The sequence below is a fragment of the Protopterus annectens genome, chromosome 17.part0 (assembly GCF_019279795.1).
Source record: "Protopterus annectens isolate FY-2018-M chromosome 17.part0, PAN1.0, whole genome shotgun sequence".
Lineage (NCBI taxonomy): Eukaryota > Metazoa > Chordata > Ceratodontiformes > Protopteridae > Protopterus > Protopterus annectens.
Window position 1 is genome coordinate 707,274,508 of NC_056751.1, and position 20,546 is coordinate 707,295,053.

The 20,546-nt window shown below is 34.6% G+C and overlaps 1 protein-coding gene across 42 annotated transcripts in view; it reads left to right on the plus strand.

The window, feature by feature from the left end:
* The window catches only part of LOC122791684 (mucin-2-like), a 732,148-nt gene that overhangs the window by 314,794 nt on the left and 396,808 nt on the right, over window positions 1-20,546 (plus strand). For 41 of the 42 annotated variants that reach the window (XM_044059549.1, XM_044059571.1, XM_044059534.1 and 38 more), the window contains 5 exons: window positions 3,430-3,510; window positions 5,133-5,213; window positions 6,583-6,663; window positions 9,301-9,381; window positions 18,733-18,813. In XM_044059549.1, coding sequence (XP_043915484.1) covers window positions 3,430-3,510; window positions 5,133-5,213; window positions 6,583-6,663; window positions 9,301-9,381; window positions 18,733-18,813 — 405 coding nt within the window. The remainder of the gene's footprint in view (window positions 1-3,429; window positions 3,511-5,132; window positions 5,214-6,582; window positions 6,664-9,300; window positions 9,382-18,732; window positions 18,814-20,546) is intronic. The other variant, XM_044059548.1, reaches the window with a different exon arrangement.

Below are 20,546 nucleotides of genomic sequence, written 5' to 3' on the forward strand. Positions count from 1 at the left end.
GGAAATGGAATTTATATTTACCAGTCCTTTCGCAAAATATTGGAACTATTATGGGCGTTATTTGGACGACATAATAATCCTATGGAACAACAGCGAGGATGTACTTAAAGAATTTTTATTATTTATTAAGGGAAGTACAGATTTCCATGAATTTTCACATACCATTTCATATGACAGAATAGACTATTTGGATATTACTATTAGTAAAAACAACTTGGACAAATGTTTTGAGACCGCCATTTTAGGAAACCTACATATTCCAATACACTATTGCATTTTAGTAGTTTCCATCCTGTACACCAAAAGAAGTCATTGGTAAAAGGGCAGGGTGTTAGATTAGCAAGAATAGTGTCAAACAGTCGTGATTTTTTAGACCAAATTCACATTCTTACAGATATGTTAACAAAGAGGGGTTATCCCTTAGAATTTGTGCAGAATATACTACAGGAAGTAGTGAATAAGAGAGAAAATGGACATTTTTTCCCATTGTTAGGTAGAGGTATGGATACTTCCTATGAAGGGGGTAGTAGAATTATGTCCAAAACCTATAGTAGAGCTGCTATTTTTAAATATAATAAACAATATGCAGGTATCAGACAAATAATACAACATAACTGGAATATATTTACTACTAGTAAAGAATACTTAGATACAGTGGGAATGGTGCCTAATATAGTTTATAAAAAAATACGACCTTTAAAAACATGATAGAGAGATCCCAGGAAGTTTATTTTGGCAGTAAGGGAATGTACAAATGTGGGTTTTGTCTACAATGTCAATATATAACTGAAGGGAGTGAAATTTACATTCCAAATTATGGGAAATTTATATATAAAAATACATTTTCTTGTAGCAGTAAGGTGGTTGTTTATTTAGCTAAGTGCACCCAATGTCCTTGTTTTTATATTGGGAAGACTATCAATGCCCTTAGAAGTAGGGTATATCAACATTACTATGATATTAAAAAACAAGACATTAAGAACGTTTTGGCTTCCCATATTAAAAATCATGAAGGACATAGTTTCAAATTCTCTGTTATTGAACAGGTAACATTAGGTGATAGAGGTGGACCTCTTAATGATTATCTGGAAGTTAAGGAACTTAGGTGGCAGCTAAGAACCAATGCAACACAAAAACCAGGTTTAAATAGTAACACATCCATCAGTTCTATTCTTAGATTAAAAGCAGAAGGTTTTATATAATTTATTTTTGATAACATTATCAGGATGTAATTTGTAGTTAGTATTAGTCTGGTTTGACTGCAGTGGTGGTGCTGCGGTAGCGTTGTCGCCTCATAGCAAGACATTGTCCCATTCGATTCTCAGCTAGAGCGTCTTCTGTGTGGAGGCATACATGAATGGGGCGTGCCTTCATTGAAGGTTGTGCATCAGGGCTGGTAACCCGGTACATAAAAATCCACTACCAATCATTAGCGGACCGGAGTTCTGCTGTGGCGACCCCTAACTGGGAAAAGCCAAAAGACACAAACAAATTAGTCTGGTTTTGTATAAAATTTGAGTATTGCAGCTTTAATTGTATTGTGATGTCATTAATTCATTATGGTAATTAAGTAGAGTGAATGTATTTATAGGGTCAGCTTTAGTCTGTTTGTTATTCTGAAGAAGTTTTTATTAAAAATGAAAGCGCTAAATCCAACTACTTTGTGGATCCTGGTCTGTTCTTTCCTGGTGTATTTCCTAATTAAATTTAAATGTATTCGGCAAAGAAATGGATGGGTTTTAGCCTATACTTGGTGAAGATGGTGCCTGAAAGTATAATGCATTGATAAATCTGTGTGCAAATGAAAAAGGACAGTTGATATATCAGCCAGTAGCCTATGGAGCAATATTGGCTTCTATTGATTTGAAATTCTGATTTTACTGAAAATAATAAATGAAAATGTGTTTCACCTGCTTCTGGGCTGATATGATAGAATGTTAGCCAAGGTGCAGCTACTCACCTTTAGTGAGTGCATTTATCTGGGTCTATATTAGGAAAGCGAAAAGACATTTACGCAAATACATAAACGTCGAACCGTATAGCGCGAAGTGGACTTAGAGCGAACATCGAAAACCACGAAAATGGAAATATCAAATTTCCATGGTTGGCCCGTCTGTGGATTAGTTGCATAAGGTAAGTGCTGGATAGTTACAGAGTTTAGGATAGTGTGCGGATTAAGGTAAGTGCTTAGATAAGTAATGTATGTTAGATTTAGTGTAGGGTTAGAGGTAGGGTTTTGTTAAATGTGTGTATGTAGGTTATTTATTTTGTTTGTGTATATTTTCGTAGGGGAAGTGTGTGGTAGTTACAGACCTTAGGGTTAGGGAGGGGTTAAGGATAGTGCATAGATAGTTTTGTATGTGGGGTTAGTAGTGTTGGAGGTAGAGTTTTGTTAAATGCATGTATGTGGATTATTTGTTTTGTTTGGGTGTATGTCTGTAGGGAACGTGTGCGGTAGTTACGGACCTTAGGGTTTGGAAGGGGTTAAGGATAGTGCATAGTTAGTTGTGTATGTGGGGTTTAGTGTAAGGTTAGAAGTAGGTTTTTTTTGTGCTTTACCTTAGGTTAGAAGTAGGGTTTGGTTAGTGTATGTATGTGGTTTATTTATTTTATTTGGGTAGGTAGTATATAGCTAGTGGTGGGGTTGGCCGACTATGACTGTTCGATTTTTTTTTCCGCTGTTTAGTGCGTTTGGGATTTTCGTGGTATAGGGGTCTATGTTTTGGTATTCGCACATAGGGTTTTTCGTTTTCGTAATATAGACCCCATTCATCTTTGTGTTGAATTCCACATAATTTGATGTATAACTGATATTTATACTCACAGACTCATAAAAAATGGATGCAATCTGCCAAACATTTTACAGAATTTTATATAAATCCAGAAACAAAAAGCACAGACACACATACCTAATCACTAAGCCTGCACAGAGAGGACAATTTCAATGTACGAATGTTTCATGCAATACTACAATAATGTCATCAAGATGAGGCATTTTGGAGAACTGCAGACATTTTACATGATCATTTTAACTGCATATGTCATGGTTGAATTAGAAAAAAAATTGGTGTTGATGTGTTCTGTTTACATGTACTTACCTTTTCAATTTGAATTTCTGAATTCAATCTTCATTTAGTGAGTGTGTTATTTGAAGGCATAAAATAACTTATGTTCAATAAACCTAAGACTGCATGACATAGGTTACAATAATTTAGTAATTCGACTAAATGGGAAATTGTGAAATTATTTCTGTTCTATTTTCTTTCATTTATAAATGTAATGAATCTTTGAATATCAAAGAGTTGTACAAAAGTGGTACATGATCTGTTTGAAAGCAAAACTGTGTTCTAGATATTGGAATACAGTTATATACTTCTGGTTAATTAGAGCCATCATCTGCTTATTATCTGTATTTCATCTTTTACTTAGTATCCAGTGCCTTCTCAGGTGGATTGGAAGCAGTAGAGGCATCAAGCAGAAAACCATCAGTTGGTCAGCAGGCTGAGTCAGGTAAGTTAAACCTCCTATGTGTCCTTGTGTGGATAGGATAAAATAAAATCACTTCTAGTAACACTGTGTTCTTCCACTGCACATAAACTTGAAAATATGATAAATCTTCAAATATATGCAGTCACTTAAAACTAAACAACAGGATGGGTACATTTTTTATATCAAATGGATCAACCACTGTTTGTATCTTCATGTTTCATTTGAGATTGCTGTGTTACTTGGGAAGAGTCATAAAAAATGTTTCACTGTTCTTCATCGATATGAAACTTAATTTTGGGATTATATAGCTCTTTCTGTCGTGCTGGTGTCAGATATTTCATAAACTGGGAGACAATAAACAAGTAATATTGTTTTGACATATATATATATATATATATATATATATATATATATATATATAGTAATTTATAATATCAAACTTATTTTATTGCCAGATCCAGTTAAAATATGAACACAAATAATGAATTGTTATATTTCAAAACCCCTCTCTTACTGTATTTTCACAAGAACTTTGTTCTCCAGTTTCATGTACTTTTCAGTTTACTACACAACCTAAAAAAGATTTTGAGTCAAATAAGAGATTTTCCAGATTCTGATATACATCAATTGTGAGCCATCAGTTTTTACCTACATATTTTTTAGTAACATGATAAACTATGCATGTTCAAGTTAAGTTTAAGGAATCAATATGTCACAAAGAATAGCTTGTTCATCTTTCTAAAGGAATTTGACTGTTAGCAACTGTTCACTTTGACTAGTATATTGTGAAGTAAGATACACTGACATGTATAAAGTACTGCCTGAATCCCCTATTGGTATGAACTATTTTCTTCCCTATATTATACAGCACCAGTTATTCTTTCAACTGAATGAGACTTTTATGTTTACCTCAGTAAAGTTACTGAAATGTGATTAAATTTAAGCTGTTTTCTTTCTTTATTCTTTGGACTCTTACCTATGCAGCTAAATGAACTACTGACTTAAATTCTGCAATATTTTCTTTCCAAAATGACAAACTTTAAAAAATGTAAGACAATGGATCTGTTTGACATGTATATATATATATATATATATATATATATATATATATATATATACACACACACACACACACACACACACACACACACACACACACACATAAGGAATGTTTTAAAATGTTGAATATTTATCCAGTTACTACATGTGACATCCTTAGTCTTTCTTGTTGCTGACCCTTAAATTATTCTTTAGTATTTGAGTCCCAATTTTTGATTTTTTAGTTATATTCATTAGGTGAAGTAGTGCTAAGAAAACAACTTTTGACTTTGTGCTTAAAGGGAAGTAAATAATGATTTCAACCATTACACTTTTTTGGACAATGTACATTATTTTGATTTAATAATCTTTGTAAACAACTGTCAATAGTGCAAGTATTTAATTCCTAATAGGCTGACAGCTTTTTTATTCAGAGTGTAACATTCTCACTTTTGCTGGTGTGCAAGTGGATGCTGTTATCATGTTTTAATTCTTACAATGTGTACTAAGTCAAAAAATCAGCTTGTATTTGGATGTATAGTGAAATACTTTGCTTAAATTTGCACCATCATATACTGATCACCTGAATTTCTTCTTTGTCTTAGTATCCATTGCCCAATCAGAAGGATTGGAAGCAGCAGAGGCATCAAGCAGAAGACCATCAGCTGGTCAATATATTAAGTCAGGTAAGGTAAACTTCCTTTGTGTCCTAATGTGCTTCGGGTACAGTAAAACTACTTCTACCAAAAGAGTATTTTTCTCCTGCTATACACATATATTCAAAGATATGATAAATCTTAAAAAATATAATGTTGTATGTAAATAACCAAGGATATATATAAATTAATCTGTCAAGTGGATCAACCACTGTTAGTGTCTTCATTTTTCATTTAAGATTACTGTGTAATTTGCAGTCACTCTTCAAATATTTTTATTGCTCTTTATTCATATGTTACTTGGTTCTTGGATCAACTTAATCTTCCTGACATTCTGGTGTGAAATATTCATTTAATATGGAGTCAATAAACAATCTAATATTCTTTTGCCAGATATAGTAATTTAGATTATCAAACTTAATTTATTGCCATATGTGGTTGAATATAAACAGTTAAGAATGACTGCAGTCACTACATTTTTAGAAGTATGTTTTTCTGTTATCTGGAGACAAAAACCTTGAAACTGATCATCACTACTGGTTAACAAACCATTTCAGAAATGGAGAAAACTTAAATAAATTGTGGATGAAAAATACATTTTGAAGGATTGTGCATAAACATTTTGTACCAAAGGAAATCAACATGTTTCCTTTTCATTGTTTTTATATAATATGGTGCCAGAGATAAATGCATTTATTATCAATATTGGCATGGATCTGCTATATGTTTTTGAAAGCGTCAATAAAATAGCTGTTTACAAAATAGGAGCTAAACATGTAGACAACATTTTATTTTTTGTATTTCCCTAGAGAGTGGATAGCAGTTTGATGAATTCCAAACATGATTATAAATTGGAGAGGTTGATGTCGTAAAACTTAAACAAAAAAGATATACTTATTTTCATTTCATCATGATTGTTGATTTCCTAAAACTTCAAAAAACATATATTAATTTGAATTTCATCATCAAGGCATTGTGGATAACTGTAGATATTTTACCCAATCAGATAAATTACACATTTTGTGCTTTAATTAAAAATGGCATTGATGTGCTGTCTTTATATTTACTTACTTTGTCGTTTTGCAGTCCCCAATTTAATCTTCATTTAATGGTTATATTTTATGAAACAAATTATCATCTATGATGAGTTAGCCTAAGACAATGTATAATTTCTTATAGAAATGTAGTTATTTGACTAAATTAGACATCAGGAAATCATTCTTTTCCCCCATTTTCTATTATTTTATAATGTAGGTAATATTTTCTTTTTTATTAGCTGTACAAGAATGCTGTGTGATATGTCTGAAATATTTCATCCTAGATACACAAGTATAATCATATAGTTGTGCTATATTTGCACCATCATCTGTTAATCGTGAGCATTTCTTCTTTTACTCAGTATCCCATGCCTACTCCGAAGCATTTGAAGCAGCAGAGGCATCAAGCAAAAGACAGTCGGCTGGTCAAGATATTAAGTCAAGTAAGTTAAACATCCTTTGTGTCCTTTTCTGATTCGGGTGCAATAAATTTACTTGTATCAATACTGCATTCTTCTACTGCTGCAAACATCAATTCAAAACTATGATAAATCTTTAAGAATATGCAGTCACAAGAAAATAACCAACAGTACATGTAAATTTCTTTTTCCAATTGGATTAACCACTGTTGCTCTTTTACTGTTTCATTTCATATTGCTGTGTAATTTGAAATCACTCTTAAAATGTTTTTTGTTTACTTTTCTTTAATCATAGCAATACTTGGTTCTGAGATGTTTTAATGTACCGTCCATCCCCGTGTTGAATATTTTTTAAACAGGGAGCCATTAAACAAGTTAATATTGTTTTGCCCGATATAGTAAATTATATTATCAAACTTACTCTTTTACCAAATTAAGTTTAAGCATAAAGATAAAAGTCTGTTGCAGTTATGAAATATATTTTTTAGAAATATGTTTATCTATTATCTTGAGAGAAAGTCTTTGACAAAACTCATCACTATTAATTAACAAACCTTCTCAGAAATGTGGAAAAACTAAAGAAACTGTTTAAGAAAATATACAGTGTTAAAGAGTGTGCTTCCACATTCTTTATCAAAACAAATAAAAATCCTTCCTTTTTTTGCTGTGGTGCAATAACTTGCCATTACTAAATGTAAATATAACTGGTATTAGCACAGATGTGCTATATTTGTTTGAAAGAGTAAAGTAGATAGTAAACAACAGGATCTAAATGTATAGTCAAAATGTTATTTTCTGTATGTCACTTGACAGTGGGTTTCAGTTTCATGGAATGCAAAGATGAATATAAAATTAAAGAGGATGCATTACTATAATTACTATAAGAGATATACTAATTTGTACTTCACCAAAGCAGAAAAACATTTATGAAGAAAACAGTATCTCTAAGTGACTTGGAGTTTCTGTTACAAATTTGGGATGGACGACAATCCAAGTAATCTGCCCTAAGCAGTGATATGTTCATCTCTGTTTGTTTACTGAAGCCCTACTTGAAAACACTTACCAGTTACATACAAAACAGTGCAGAATTAGTTTGCATAATACCCATGTGTCATTTGAGGCAGCTTTAGTGAAATCATTTATCACAGTAGACAATGCAATGAACACCACATATATAGATGAAGATTTCTAGCTTTCTTTTTGTCATATTGAAATATTCTATCCCCACACCTTCCTATCTATTTTCTTATTTTATCATTATAGATGCCTATTTCTCTTTGCATCTGTTTTTTATGCATTCATCCATTAAGATGTGCACTTATTTATATATGGGTTCATTTACCCTGTGTTTGAGCATATCTGTATTTGTGTGTGTGTGATTTTGAGCAGGAGTACTCAGCATTTGCAAGGCTCCTTCCCTTCTTGACTTACAGAGACATAGTAAGGCCTTTTAAAGAATTTCTGTTTAGTGTAGGAGTGGTCAGAAAACACCTAAAACAAACAGACTGTGTTAGTCAGCCCACAGAAGAAATCTTCTGTTTAGCAATTAATTTTTCAGGTTTTTCAGTTGAACATTAATAGCTACTGATTGTGTTATTTTCTTTTTTGTTTGGTAACTTATTTAAGTCTAAATGGACTTGCCCTAAAGAAGTAGAAAGAGGTTGGATGTGTTTATGATTTGCAAGTCCTGAAAATGCGATTGACATCATAATTATACACTTACATATGTTATTAATTCAGTCAGATGGCCTTTTTCCTAATTAGATTTAAATGTATTTTGCAGTGAAATGCATGGGTTTGAGCATGTACTTGATGAAGATGATGTCTGAAAGTATAATGCACTGATAAATGCATGTGCAAATAAAACAGGACAGTTGATGTATCAGCCAGTAGTCTGTAAAGCAATGTTGGCTTCATTTGATTTGAACTCCTGATTTTACTGAAAATAAATTAAAATGTGATTCACCTGCTTTTGGGTTGATATTATAGAACATTACCCATGGTGCAGCTATTCACTTTTAGTGAGTGTATCTGTCTTTGTGTTGAATTCCACACAATTTGGTGTATAACTGATATGCATGTACACAAATTAATAAAAAATAGACAGAATCTGATAAGCATTTTACAGAATTGTATATAAACCCAGAAACAAAAACCACTGACACACATACTTAATCACTAAACCTGCATAGAGAAGGCAATTTCAATATGAGTTTTTCATGAAATACTACAATAATTTCATCAAGGTGTGTCATTTTGGACAACTGCAGACATTTTACACGATCATTTTAACTGCACATTTCATGGCTGAATTAGAAAAAAGATGGTGTTGATGTGTTTTCTTTACATTTGCTTACCTTGTCAGTTTGTAGTTCTCAATTAAATCTTCATTTAGTGGGTGTTTTATATGAAGGCAAATAATAATTTATGTTGAATAAACTTAAGACTGCACGACATCTGTTACAATAATTTAGTAATTTGACTAAATGGGAAATAGTGAAATCATTACTTTTCTATTTTTCTTTCATTCATAAAATGTAATGAATCTTTGAATTTCAATGAGTAGTACAGAAGTGGTTTATGATATTAGAGTTTAATTATATAATTCTGCTTAATTAGAGCCATCATCTGCTTATCATCTGCATTTCTTCTTTTGCTTAGTATCCAGTGCCTACTCTGGAGGATTGGAAGGAGAAGAGCTGTCAAGCAGAAGACCGTCAGTTGGTCAAGATATTGAGCCAAGTAAGTGAAACCTCCTATACATCTTGGTGTGGATAGATACAATAAATCACTTCTAGTAATACGGTATTCTTCTACTGTACACATAAACTCAAAGATGTGATCAATCTTCAAAAATATGCAGTCACATGAAAATAACCAGTAGTATATGTAAGTTTATTATATCAGTTCAATCATTTACTGTTACTCTCTTCAGTCTATATTAGATCACCAAAGCGGCATTACAGTGAATGCCGTTTTGCCGACACATATAGACTGAAATTCCAAAACAGTGAAACCCCAGGTCATCGATTTTTCCCCATGGAAAAAAATCAGTAGACCAACAAAATACAACACACCACTTAAAACATTGCAAAGTGGAGGGCTGTGCCCCCACACCCCCAACTAAATATACCAACTTTGAGATCGCACTGCAGTGGGATAAAGGACAATGTCACAGCTCAGGCCAAGCAATTTTTTTTCTCTTGGGGAAAAAAATCACTGTCAGCGAAATGGCACTCACTGTAATGCTGTTTCACTGATCTAATATAGACCCGCTCTCTTTAAGTTTCAAATGATATTGCTGTGCAGTTTGAAGTCACTCTGTATTGTTTACTTTTCTTTAATTACATGATATACGGTTCTAATTTGAACTTTCAAATTTCAAATTTTAAAACTTTCAAACTTTCAAATTTTAAACTTTTAAATTTCAACTACCATTGAATTTAATTATGGTGAATGATGAGACAGCTTGTATTTTGGGTAATCAACCTAAATTTGTATTTAAGACTGGACCTAACATCAAACAATTGTTGGAGAAAGTATCATACAGATCCAACAAAAACTATTTGCAGGGGACTAAAAAATGTGGGTGGTGTAAACAATGCAATGTTATATATGAAGCTGATATAATATTGGAAGATATCAACAAGACACATATAGGGTGGGAAATTGCAATACTTCCCATGTGGTTTATATTGTGATTTGTTCTGCTTGCCCTGCATTTTATATAGGAAAGACAGAGAGACAATTTAAGAAACGGATTTACGAACATACATACAGGATCAAAGTGAAAGATAAAAAAAATGCATTGTACAGACACTTATCAGTGAAGGGAGATAAACACATATTTAAATTTGCAATTATAGATCAGGTTAGTATTTCACCATATGGAAGGAACTGGAAAGCATTATTAGCCAGTAGAGAAAGCAAATGGCAAATTCTTACAGATGCTACCAGATCCCCTGGTATAAATGAATACATTAGTATCAAACCATTTCTTACTATGTCATAGTATAGGTTTTCCTACTCTATTCATTATAAATATAAATATTTTTAACATTTTTATATCTATGTATTTATTAATTTATTATTGAATTCACATCATTAATAAATAATTTATGTAATTGTCAATTAATATTTAGATAAAGCATCTCATTTTAACTTATTTTATTTTTTGAGACCATGTCTCTTTAAAATTTTCGAAAATGTGAATGCAGTTTTGGCGCCAATGAGGTTATTTAAATGAAGTGCAAATATGGTTTGTTTGTTCTGATGAAGTCTGTATTGCATACAGATGAAAGCACTTAACTGGATATTGGCACTGTGTGCTGTTGTGTTTTACAATAAAGTATTCCCTGTTCGAGCCGTGGTTTCTGTGGAGTTCTGTGGAGTGCCTATACCAGCTTTTTGTTTCATTTGTAAACATAAAACAGACTGAAGTCATGAAATATTTTTAGATGTATGTCTGTTGTCTGGAGACAAACAAGCTGAGAACTGCTCATCACTACTGATTAACAAACTATTCCTGACGTAGAAAAACTAAAGAAATTGTTCATGAAAAAGAGCATTGTGAAAGGGTGTGCATTAAACATTCTTCATCAAAACAAATCAAATGTTTCCTTTTCATTGCTTTTGTATGATAAGATGCCATAGATAAATACATTTATAATTTATATTAATATGGAGCTACTAAACTTCATTAAAAGAATCAATAAAATGGTTAGCTAACAGAAGCTAAACATATGGTCAAACTGCTATGTTAAGTGTTTCCCCATAGAGTGGAAGTTAGTTCCATGACTTCCAAAGATGAATATAAAATTGGAAAGGGTGCTTTAATATAACTGAAAAAAGGATATACTCTTTTCCATTTCATCAAAGTGTAATAAAATTTATGAAGAAAAAAATATATCATTATAGTTGCCTGTCTAAACATCTGTTTATATATGCATTCATCCATTAAGATATCTACTTGGTTGTGCATGAGTTCATTTACACTGTATTTGTGTGTGCATGCGTATGTGCGTCTGTGTGTTTGTGTGTGTGTGTGTGTGTGTGTGTGTGTGTGTGTGTGTGTGTGTGTGTGTGTGTGTGTGTGTGTGTGTGTGTGTGTGTGTGTGATTTTATGCAGGAGAACTCATCATTTGTCAGGATGTTTCCCAAACTGGCTTAGAGAGACAGTGCTGAAATTCAATTTAGTGTAAGAGTCAGAAAACACCTAAAAGAAATAGACTGCTTTACTGAGGCAAGAGAAGAAATCTTCATAGGATCATAGGAAGTTACTAGGATATTGGCCCTGAGGCCCTTACAAGCCTAGCCAAAAATTTAGCCCATGTCCCAACAAGTCAGCATCCTATGCCACTGTCCAGCAGGGATGCAGGTGGAATCCCAGGAGTGTATTTTCTGTTCCCCATCCAGTTATCCAGGTTGCACTTAAAACAGTTAATGAGGCACTCTGCTTGAAGTGGAAAAGGAGACTATTCCACAGAAGGGGGAGTCTCTGGGACACAAATCTGTCCCACCAACAAGTCCTATTGATGTCACAGACCAGGGTGAGGTCGCACATGTGGATTACTCGAGTGGAGCTTGGCTTGCGGAGAGGCAGCAGTCCCATCAGTGTGGGGTCTGAGATTGCTTTGTATGCCAGACAGAGGTCACCTCTGAGGAGTCTGTAGGAGATTGAGTAGAGGTACAGGGCTTTTAGCCTATCTGTGTAGGGTAGATGTTTGAGGCCCTGGATTCTCCAGTGAGGAACCTCTGACATCTCTCCAGCCGCTGCATGTGCTTTGTGAGGTACTTGCCAAAAGGGGCATTGTACTCAATAATGGGTCTTATAAGAGAAGAAAACAGGAATGTTATGACCACCATGTCCCTGGATGAGATACCCTTACTAATGAGGTGGACCATGTAGAAAGCTTTCCGTGCAATGGTGGCAATATGGTGGTCAAAAGTCAGTTTGCTATCAACCTGGCTGCCCAAGTCCCTCATGAATGATTGTGTACTTAGGACCTTATTATCAATGTGATAATTTGTGGGGATGTCACTCTCCTTGAAAGGGATGATGATGCATTTTTTGGCATTCAGTTTGAGGCCATGTTTCTAGCACCAGTCATTTGTTTGGGTGACACCCTCTTGGAGGATGTCCACATCACTAGGGAAATTGATGACAGCACCCAGCTTGCAGTCATCTGCAAACTTGGTCAGCCATATCCCACTAGATTTGACCTGCACCTCTGAGAAGTATATCCCAAACAGCAGGGACCCCAAGACCGATCCCTGTGGCACACCACTTGTTACGGATCTACTACTTGAGGTGGCTTCCCCTATTTTTACTAGGTGGGTTCTATCCATGAGCCAGTTTGCTACCCATCTGGTAACATATGGATTAATGCCTAGTTGAGAGAGTTTATCTATTATACCCGAGTGGGGAATAGTATCAAAGCTTTCGCCAGGTCAAGGTAGGTGGTGTGCACCATCTTCCCCTCATCTATGGCCTTGGTCAGATATTTTCACCTCTTGTGGGGGTGTAAATGTTGTATTTATAAGTTCATATCTCAGATTTGTCAGTTGCACATTAATATTTACTGAAGACATTCTTAATTGAGTGTGTATTCTTTCCTTTTATTTTGGCAACTTATTTAAGTCCTAATGGATTTGTCTTAAATATTCAAAAATGGGTTGGATGTCTCTAAGGTTTGCAAGTCCTAAAAAGGTGAATGAGGTCATAATCATTCACTTCCAAATGCTATTAATAAAGCCAGAAGGTCTTTTTCCTAATTAGATTTAATATTATTTGGCAGGGAAATGAATGACATTTGAGCTTTGAGCTTGTACTTGATGGACAAGGTGCCTGAAAGCATGATGCACTTATAAAGGCATGTTCGAATGAATCAGGACAGTCAGTTCAGTTCATCTGACTTCTCATTCTACTGAAAGTAATGGATTAAAATTCTTTGCACCTGCTTCTGTGCCGATATTATAGAAAGTTAGCCAAGGTAGTGCTATACACGTCTAGTAAGTGTTTCCATCATTGTGCCGATTTCCCAGTAATTTGGGGTGCAATGGGTATGTACAGATACAGAATAAAACAAATAGGCACACGCTGTCTGACATTTATACAGAGTTATATATAAATCCAGAAGCAAAAAGGATTGATACATATACTTAATCACCAAACCTGTGCAGACAAAAAACACCAGATAAAACAATGACTTTCACGTAGAATCACTTATTTATTCACATAACTTTTTTCCATAGATTTTTAATATGAATTATAAGCATCAATTTTTTTCACACTAATTTTAGATTAGTAAGTTTTTGATGTATTTAAACCATTTAACTTTGTATATTTCTTTAACTTCTACTGCTTAATATTGTGACTAATGATTGGTCATTTTGTAAATTATTTTAATATATAATGGAGTTTCCAGTTTGATTGCAATGGTTCTAAAGACTTCCCAAGGTTTAGGATGAAAGTGCTAAACCATATTTATGTTTTTGCTTTTTTAATTTAAGTGATTGTTGAACTAAGACTGGAGTTTGTGGCATTATTTAAGAAGTTTCTAAGCTGCTGCTAAGTGTTGGTAAACCTGCAACTTCCTTACTAGTCTGTATAAGTCCTAAGTCCTATACTGTTTCCCATAAGCACCTTCTTAGTCACCTCTCAAACCTAAATCTTTACAAAAACACTCTTTTCTAGTTCTCAAGCTATCTGTCAGATAGAGTTCAGGCTGTGAAATGGAAAATAGGCACCTCACCTTTCCTTACCCACCCCTACCGGAGTACCACAGGGGTCCATCCTCGGACCAATGCTGTTTAATATCTTTATCAATAACTTTCACTCGGCTATTCCTAATGCTAAAGGCATCCAAAATGCAGATGACTCTACAGTTGTCTGCTCTGCCTCTAACCACCCTGAACTATCTAAAACTCAGACTGCCTTCTCAACTACTGAGATCTGGATGCACCAAAATCACCTTTCTCTCAACGCTATCAAATCTAAAATACTACTATTCATACCCTCAAAATCTTACTCTTTTTGTAAAAATTCTTCCAAGTCCTTAGCCAAAGCAACTCTCTGATTGAAGTTGTTCCCTTTGCCAAACTACTCGGTGTAACTCTAGACGAACACCTCAAGTTTGACATCCATATTCAGCAAAATATAAAGAAAACCCACCAAAAACGAGTTATGCTATACAGGAACAACCACTTCCTCTCTACTTCTACCGGACATACTCTAGCCTCCTCTTACCTCTTTCCCACCCTTCTGTACGGCACCCAGCTGCTAACTAACCTATCCTCTTCCATCACTTCCAAACTTGAAAGATGTCATAACAAAATTTCTAAATTTTCCACCAAAGTCAAACATTCCACTCATCACTATGTTACCCTCCAATCCCTCAACTGTTTAGAATTCACAAATTACCTGGACTTCCTCCAGCTCAGTACAGCACATAGACTAATATTTAATCCAACCAAATACCCAGCTCTAACTAACATCCTTCCCCCATACACCCCAAATAGAACTCTCAGATCTGAACACCAAAACTTAATTACTGTCCACAAACCTAAACGTCCTGCTGGGCAACTTCTCCTGTCCTTCTCCTCAGGTAAGAAATGGAACATTCTCCCTTCCACACTAAGGACAATATGAAACACAAACAACTTCAAAACTCAGCTTTATACTTACCTCTCCTCCAAATGGAAATGTAACTGCACTCTCCCTACATAGAACTCTTTAACAAAAGCCCCTAGGAGGGTATCCTCCTGTGTTCCTAAGCACCTTATAGCTGGCTATAACCGTCTATAGCTAATTCCCATATGATCTCTCTCACACTCTGTAAATATTGTAAATAGCTTTTGACTTTTGACTTTAACTGTGTGAATTTGTTAAAATGTATCTGCACGATATTTTTCCACTATAGGCAATATTGCTCACGCTTTGTATTATTTGATATGTATCTGTACTTGTATTTTTATTTTTATTGGACCACTATCTTTACTATAATCTGTTTCATGGAACTTTTCTCCCTGGGCCTCCAATGAAAATGCGCTCTCTAGGCCCAGTAGATTTCCTCAGTAATCAAACTAGAAATAAATCAAACTGGAAATAAATAAATAAATAAGTCACAAGTTAGCATTGCTAAGCTGACCTAGTTGCTAAGGAACATTCTAGAAATGTGTTTGAGGCACCCACTACTATTCAAGTTGACCTAGTTGCTAAAGAACATTCTAGAAATGTGTTTGAGGCACCCACTACTATTCAAGTTGACCTAGTTGCTAAAGAACATTCTACAAATGTGTTTGAGACTGTCACTACTATTCAAGCCAACCTTGTTGCTAAAGAACATTCTAGAAATATGTTTGAGACTGTCACTACTATTCAAGCCACTCAAGTGTTACTACAGGAGCCTCACTGTGTTATTTGGAGTTTTTTTGGCTGCATGGTTACATCGTTTCCTGTTCTTTTAATATGCTGTACAACAAAAGCCATAAATATAAGGAATAATTTTCCTAAGCTCAATGTTATGAATTTGAAAAGATTAAAACTTTTCTGTTTTTTTGCAGTAGGGAGTAGAAATGTTCTAAAACTATACCATCTATATATCTGGTAAGGGTGACAAAATATCAATGTTTTATACAGCCCCTCTACAATAGAAACACTTTAGAATGCACTGATTCTGAGTGCCAACATAAAACCATCTACATATTGGAAATGAAAAACAATCTTAACAAAACTTATTTCAAAAAATAAACTAAATTATTTTGACTTTATGCACATGCCAGAAGTCTTTGCTATGTACCATGTTCTCTGTAACAAACATCAAACCATAGGAAAAGGGCTAAATTCATGACATGTTTGAATTAACAATCTATTCCAAAAATGTAGAAAACCTAAAGAAATTGTGGATGGAAATGCACATTATGAAGTAATATTTTTAAACATCCTTTATCAAAACAAATCAAAAGGTTTTCTTTTTATTGCTTCTGTATAATAAGACAACATAGATATATGCATTTATAATCAACATAGGCATGAATCTACTATATTTCATTGAAAGAGTCAATAAAATAGATGCTTAAATAATAGGAGCAAGACCGATGGTCAGAGTGTTTTTGTTTATATGCCCCTAGAGAGCGGATGTCAGTGTGATGAATTCCAAACAAGAAAATAAAATTAGCGATGATGCATTGCTATAACTATAAAAAGAGATATACTACTTTGCACTTCATCAAAACTCAATAAAATTTAAGAAGAAAAGAGGACCTCAAAGGGACTGCATTTCTGATACAAACTGGGGGGGACGATCAACACAATCAGCTGTTAAACAGTAACACCTCAGTTTCTGTTTGCTGAACCCTGTTTGAAAGTCCCTTACCAATTACATAAACAGTGTAAAATTAGTTTGCATATTACCCATGTGATATTTGAAACAGTTGTGTTAAAATCATTTATCACAGTAGACAAAGCAGAGGAAAACTACTTACACAGATCAAGATTTCTTGCTCTCTTTTACTCATGTTTAAATCCTCTGTCCCTACACCATTATGGCTTTCTGTCTGCCTGCCTATATTATCATTATTTTTCATGATCTGTCTATCCATCTATTATTCATCCATTAGAAAGTACACGTTTGTGCATATGTTTATTCGTGTGTGTGTGTGTGTGTGTGTGTGTGTGTGTGTGTGTGTGTGTGTGTGTGTGTGTGTGTGTGTGTGTGTGTGTGTGTGTGTGTGTGTGTGTGTGTGTGAGTGTGCCTGTGCGTCTGTGTGTGTGTCTGGTTTTGTACAAGAGTACTCATCATTTCATTGGATCCTTTCCAACTCAGCTTACAGAGAAACAGTGTTGCCTTTTAAAGAATTTCTATTCAGTGTAGGAGTCAGAAAACATCCAGGACAAATACACTGCTTTAGTGATCCCACAGAATAAATCTTGCAGTTATCAGTTCATATCTCAGGTTTCTCAGTTGCACATTAATTGCTACGGATGATACTCTTTAAAAAGACTGTATTCTTTCCTTTTATCTTTAGCAACTTGCCTGAGTCTTCCTGGACTTGTCTTAAAGGTTCAAAAAGGGGTTGGATGTGTCTAAGATTTGTAAGTCTTGAAAAGCTGAATGAGGTTGTAATTATTCACTTCCATGTGCTAGTAATTCAGCCAGAATGTGTTTTATCTAATTAGATTTAAATGTATTTGGCAATGAAATGGATGACATTTAAGCCTCTCCTTGATAAACAAGATGTCAGAGAGCACGATGCACTTATAAAGTCATGTGCAAACAAAACAAGACAGTTAGTATATCTTCATTGGCATATAAAGCAAGCAGCTCCTCTACTAATATTGTTTTCTTCATTTTACTGAAAATAATGATTAAAATGTGTTTCACCTGCTTCTGGAACAGATAGTATGTAAAGTTAGCAAAGGTGTGGCTATGCACTTCTAGCAAGTGTTTATGGCTTCTTGTTGACTTGCAAATAATGAGGCATGCAACCGATAGATGCAGAGTAATAAAAAGAGACACAAGCTGTAACACATTTATACAGAACTATATATAAATCCAGAAACCACATGCACTGGCACACATAGTGAATCACCAAATTTGTTGTAAAGGACAATTGCAATATGCGAGTTTTCATCAAATGATACATTAATTTCATCATGATAAGGCGTTGTGGATAACTGTAGATATTTTACATGATCACTTTAACTGTATTTTTATGCCTGAGTTTGAATAACATGGTGTTATGTTTTTTTTTTTATATATTTGTTTGCTGTCTCAATTTGCAGATCTCAATTTAATCTTCATTTATTTTTTTACTGATTATTGTATGTTGGCAAATCATTATTTACATTGATTTAAACCTGAGACCTCATGAGATTTCTTATAATAACTTGGGTATTTCACTAGATGGGACATTTGGAAATGTTTACATTTTTATCATTTAATAATGCAGTGAATCTTTGCATTTCCAAGATTTGCACAAGAATGCTGTATGTGATATGTCTGAAAATCCTAGATATGGAAGTATAGTCATATAGTTCTGCTAAATTCACACCATCATCTGCTGACCATATGCATTTCTTCCTTTACTTAGTATCCAATGCCTTCTCAGGAGGGTTCGAAGCAGCAGAGGCATCAAGCAGAAGTCAATCAGCTGGTCAAGATCTTAATTCCAGTACGTTAAACTTTTTTGTGTGCTTGTGTGGTTAGGGTACAGTAAAATTACTTCTAGTAATATTGGCTTGTTCTAACAGTGCACACATACATTCAGAGATATGACAGCTCTTCAAAAATGTTTTATATCATCACATATCATTTGAGATTACTATGTAATTTGAAGTCACTCGTAAAATAGTTTTCCACTGCTCTTTATTCATATGGTTTTGGGATTGTTTTAATTTTCCTGAAATCCCTGGTTTCACATATATGTTAAATACATAGCCACTAAACAAGATAAAATTGTTTAGCAAGATATAGAATTTATATTATCAAAATTATTTTATTGCCACATCTATTTAAAAAATGCACAAAGATAATAAATATCCATCTTTCAAAACCCCTTCCTTACTGTATTTTCACAATTATAATGCTGTCATGTTAGGCATATTCAGGAGAATATGTATATGGAAAAAAAGATGATGGATTTCAGAACTTTGATGTTCTTCATATTGATCACTGTTGCAGTAGCCTTAGCTATATGGGTTATATCCTGCCAAGGATATAACAGCCAGCCAGCTTTCCAAACCTCAAGGCATTTTCCACACACCCAAACTGTCACGCGGCTTGAGCTGGGCTGACTAAAAGACAAGTTTGGGCATGAAGCCCTTCAGCGCTCTCCTGCCACCGAAGATTACATCCTCTGAGGCTTTGAGGATTGACGATTGTTGTCTTGTGCTTTCCTTTTCTGGGCAGATAGGTTTCATTAGGGGAATAAACTTCCATTTTCTTGTATTTATGATGCTGTATTACTTTCCTCTTCAGAAAAGTTGTTTAAAGCTAGGAGTGCTTTGTTTTAACAGACTATGTCAGGACTGTAACAAACTTTTGAACTGAGCACCCATTTTTTTCTGTCAGTTTCAAAGTAGTATAAACTAACTGTTAACATATTTTCTTTGGAGAAATTATCTTTATTTTTCTTTTGTTTTACCTTTTGTGGAATGTCAGTTTCACTAGCATTTGTTGCTTGTCTTCTTTAGGAAAGAGGCTCCATTTTTGGCTTGACCACGGAACAGCTTGTCAGTCCCATGGTTCATCATCTTTCTGACACAAAAAGAAAAAAGTTAAGCTAACAGCCTTTGCTACCACAATAGACTAGCAGCTTCCCTTAGCCACAGATGTGTGACTCTGCTGTGACCATTTGTTTTACCTCATGCCACTCATGTTTTACCTCAGATCCCTCTGGTATTGCTCCTACAGCCACTATGGATGAACCTCTGTGGCTGTTAAGAGTCCCCTCAGTGGGTGTGTCTTGGGAGAGGAAGCAGGGAAGGTTTCTCTGTTGTGTCAGAATGCCATGTCCATTCCTGGGGAAGCAGTGGCTACCATTGGTAACACAATTGGCCTCAATTTTCCTGTCAAAAAGAAACAGAAAACCAACTATTTACCTACTCCTTCTCAAATTTCTTTGGATAGGAGTAGTTTAGTAGGACTGGCTCAGGGTTTAATACAGGCTATTGATCCTCCTTGCAGAGAAGTTTCTGGTAAACAAACAAAGGATGCCTCTTTTCCTGAAGGTATTCAAGACTGTGAATCTGAACAGGAAGATGCAGGGATGGATTCAGGGTTTTCTCCTCAGAGTTCTGATTTATACTCAGAGGAAAGCTCAGTTTATGAGTCTACCTGTGGGGGGGGGGGGGTCTCTTTTTCTGAGATCATTGTTAGAATGCTGCTCTGCTTTTAGTGGGAAAG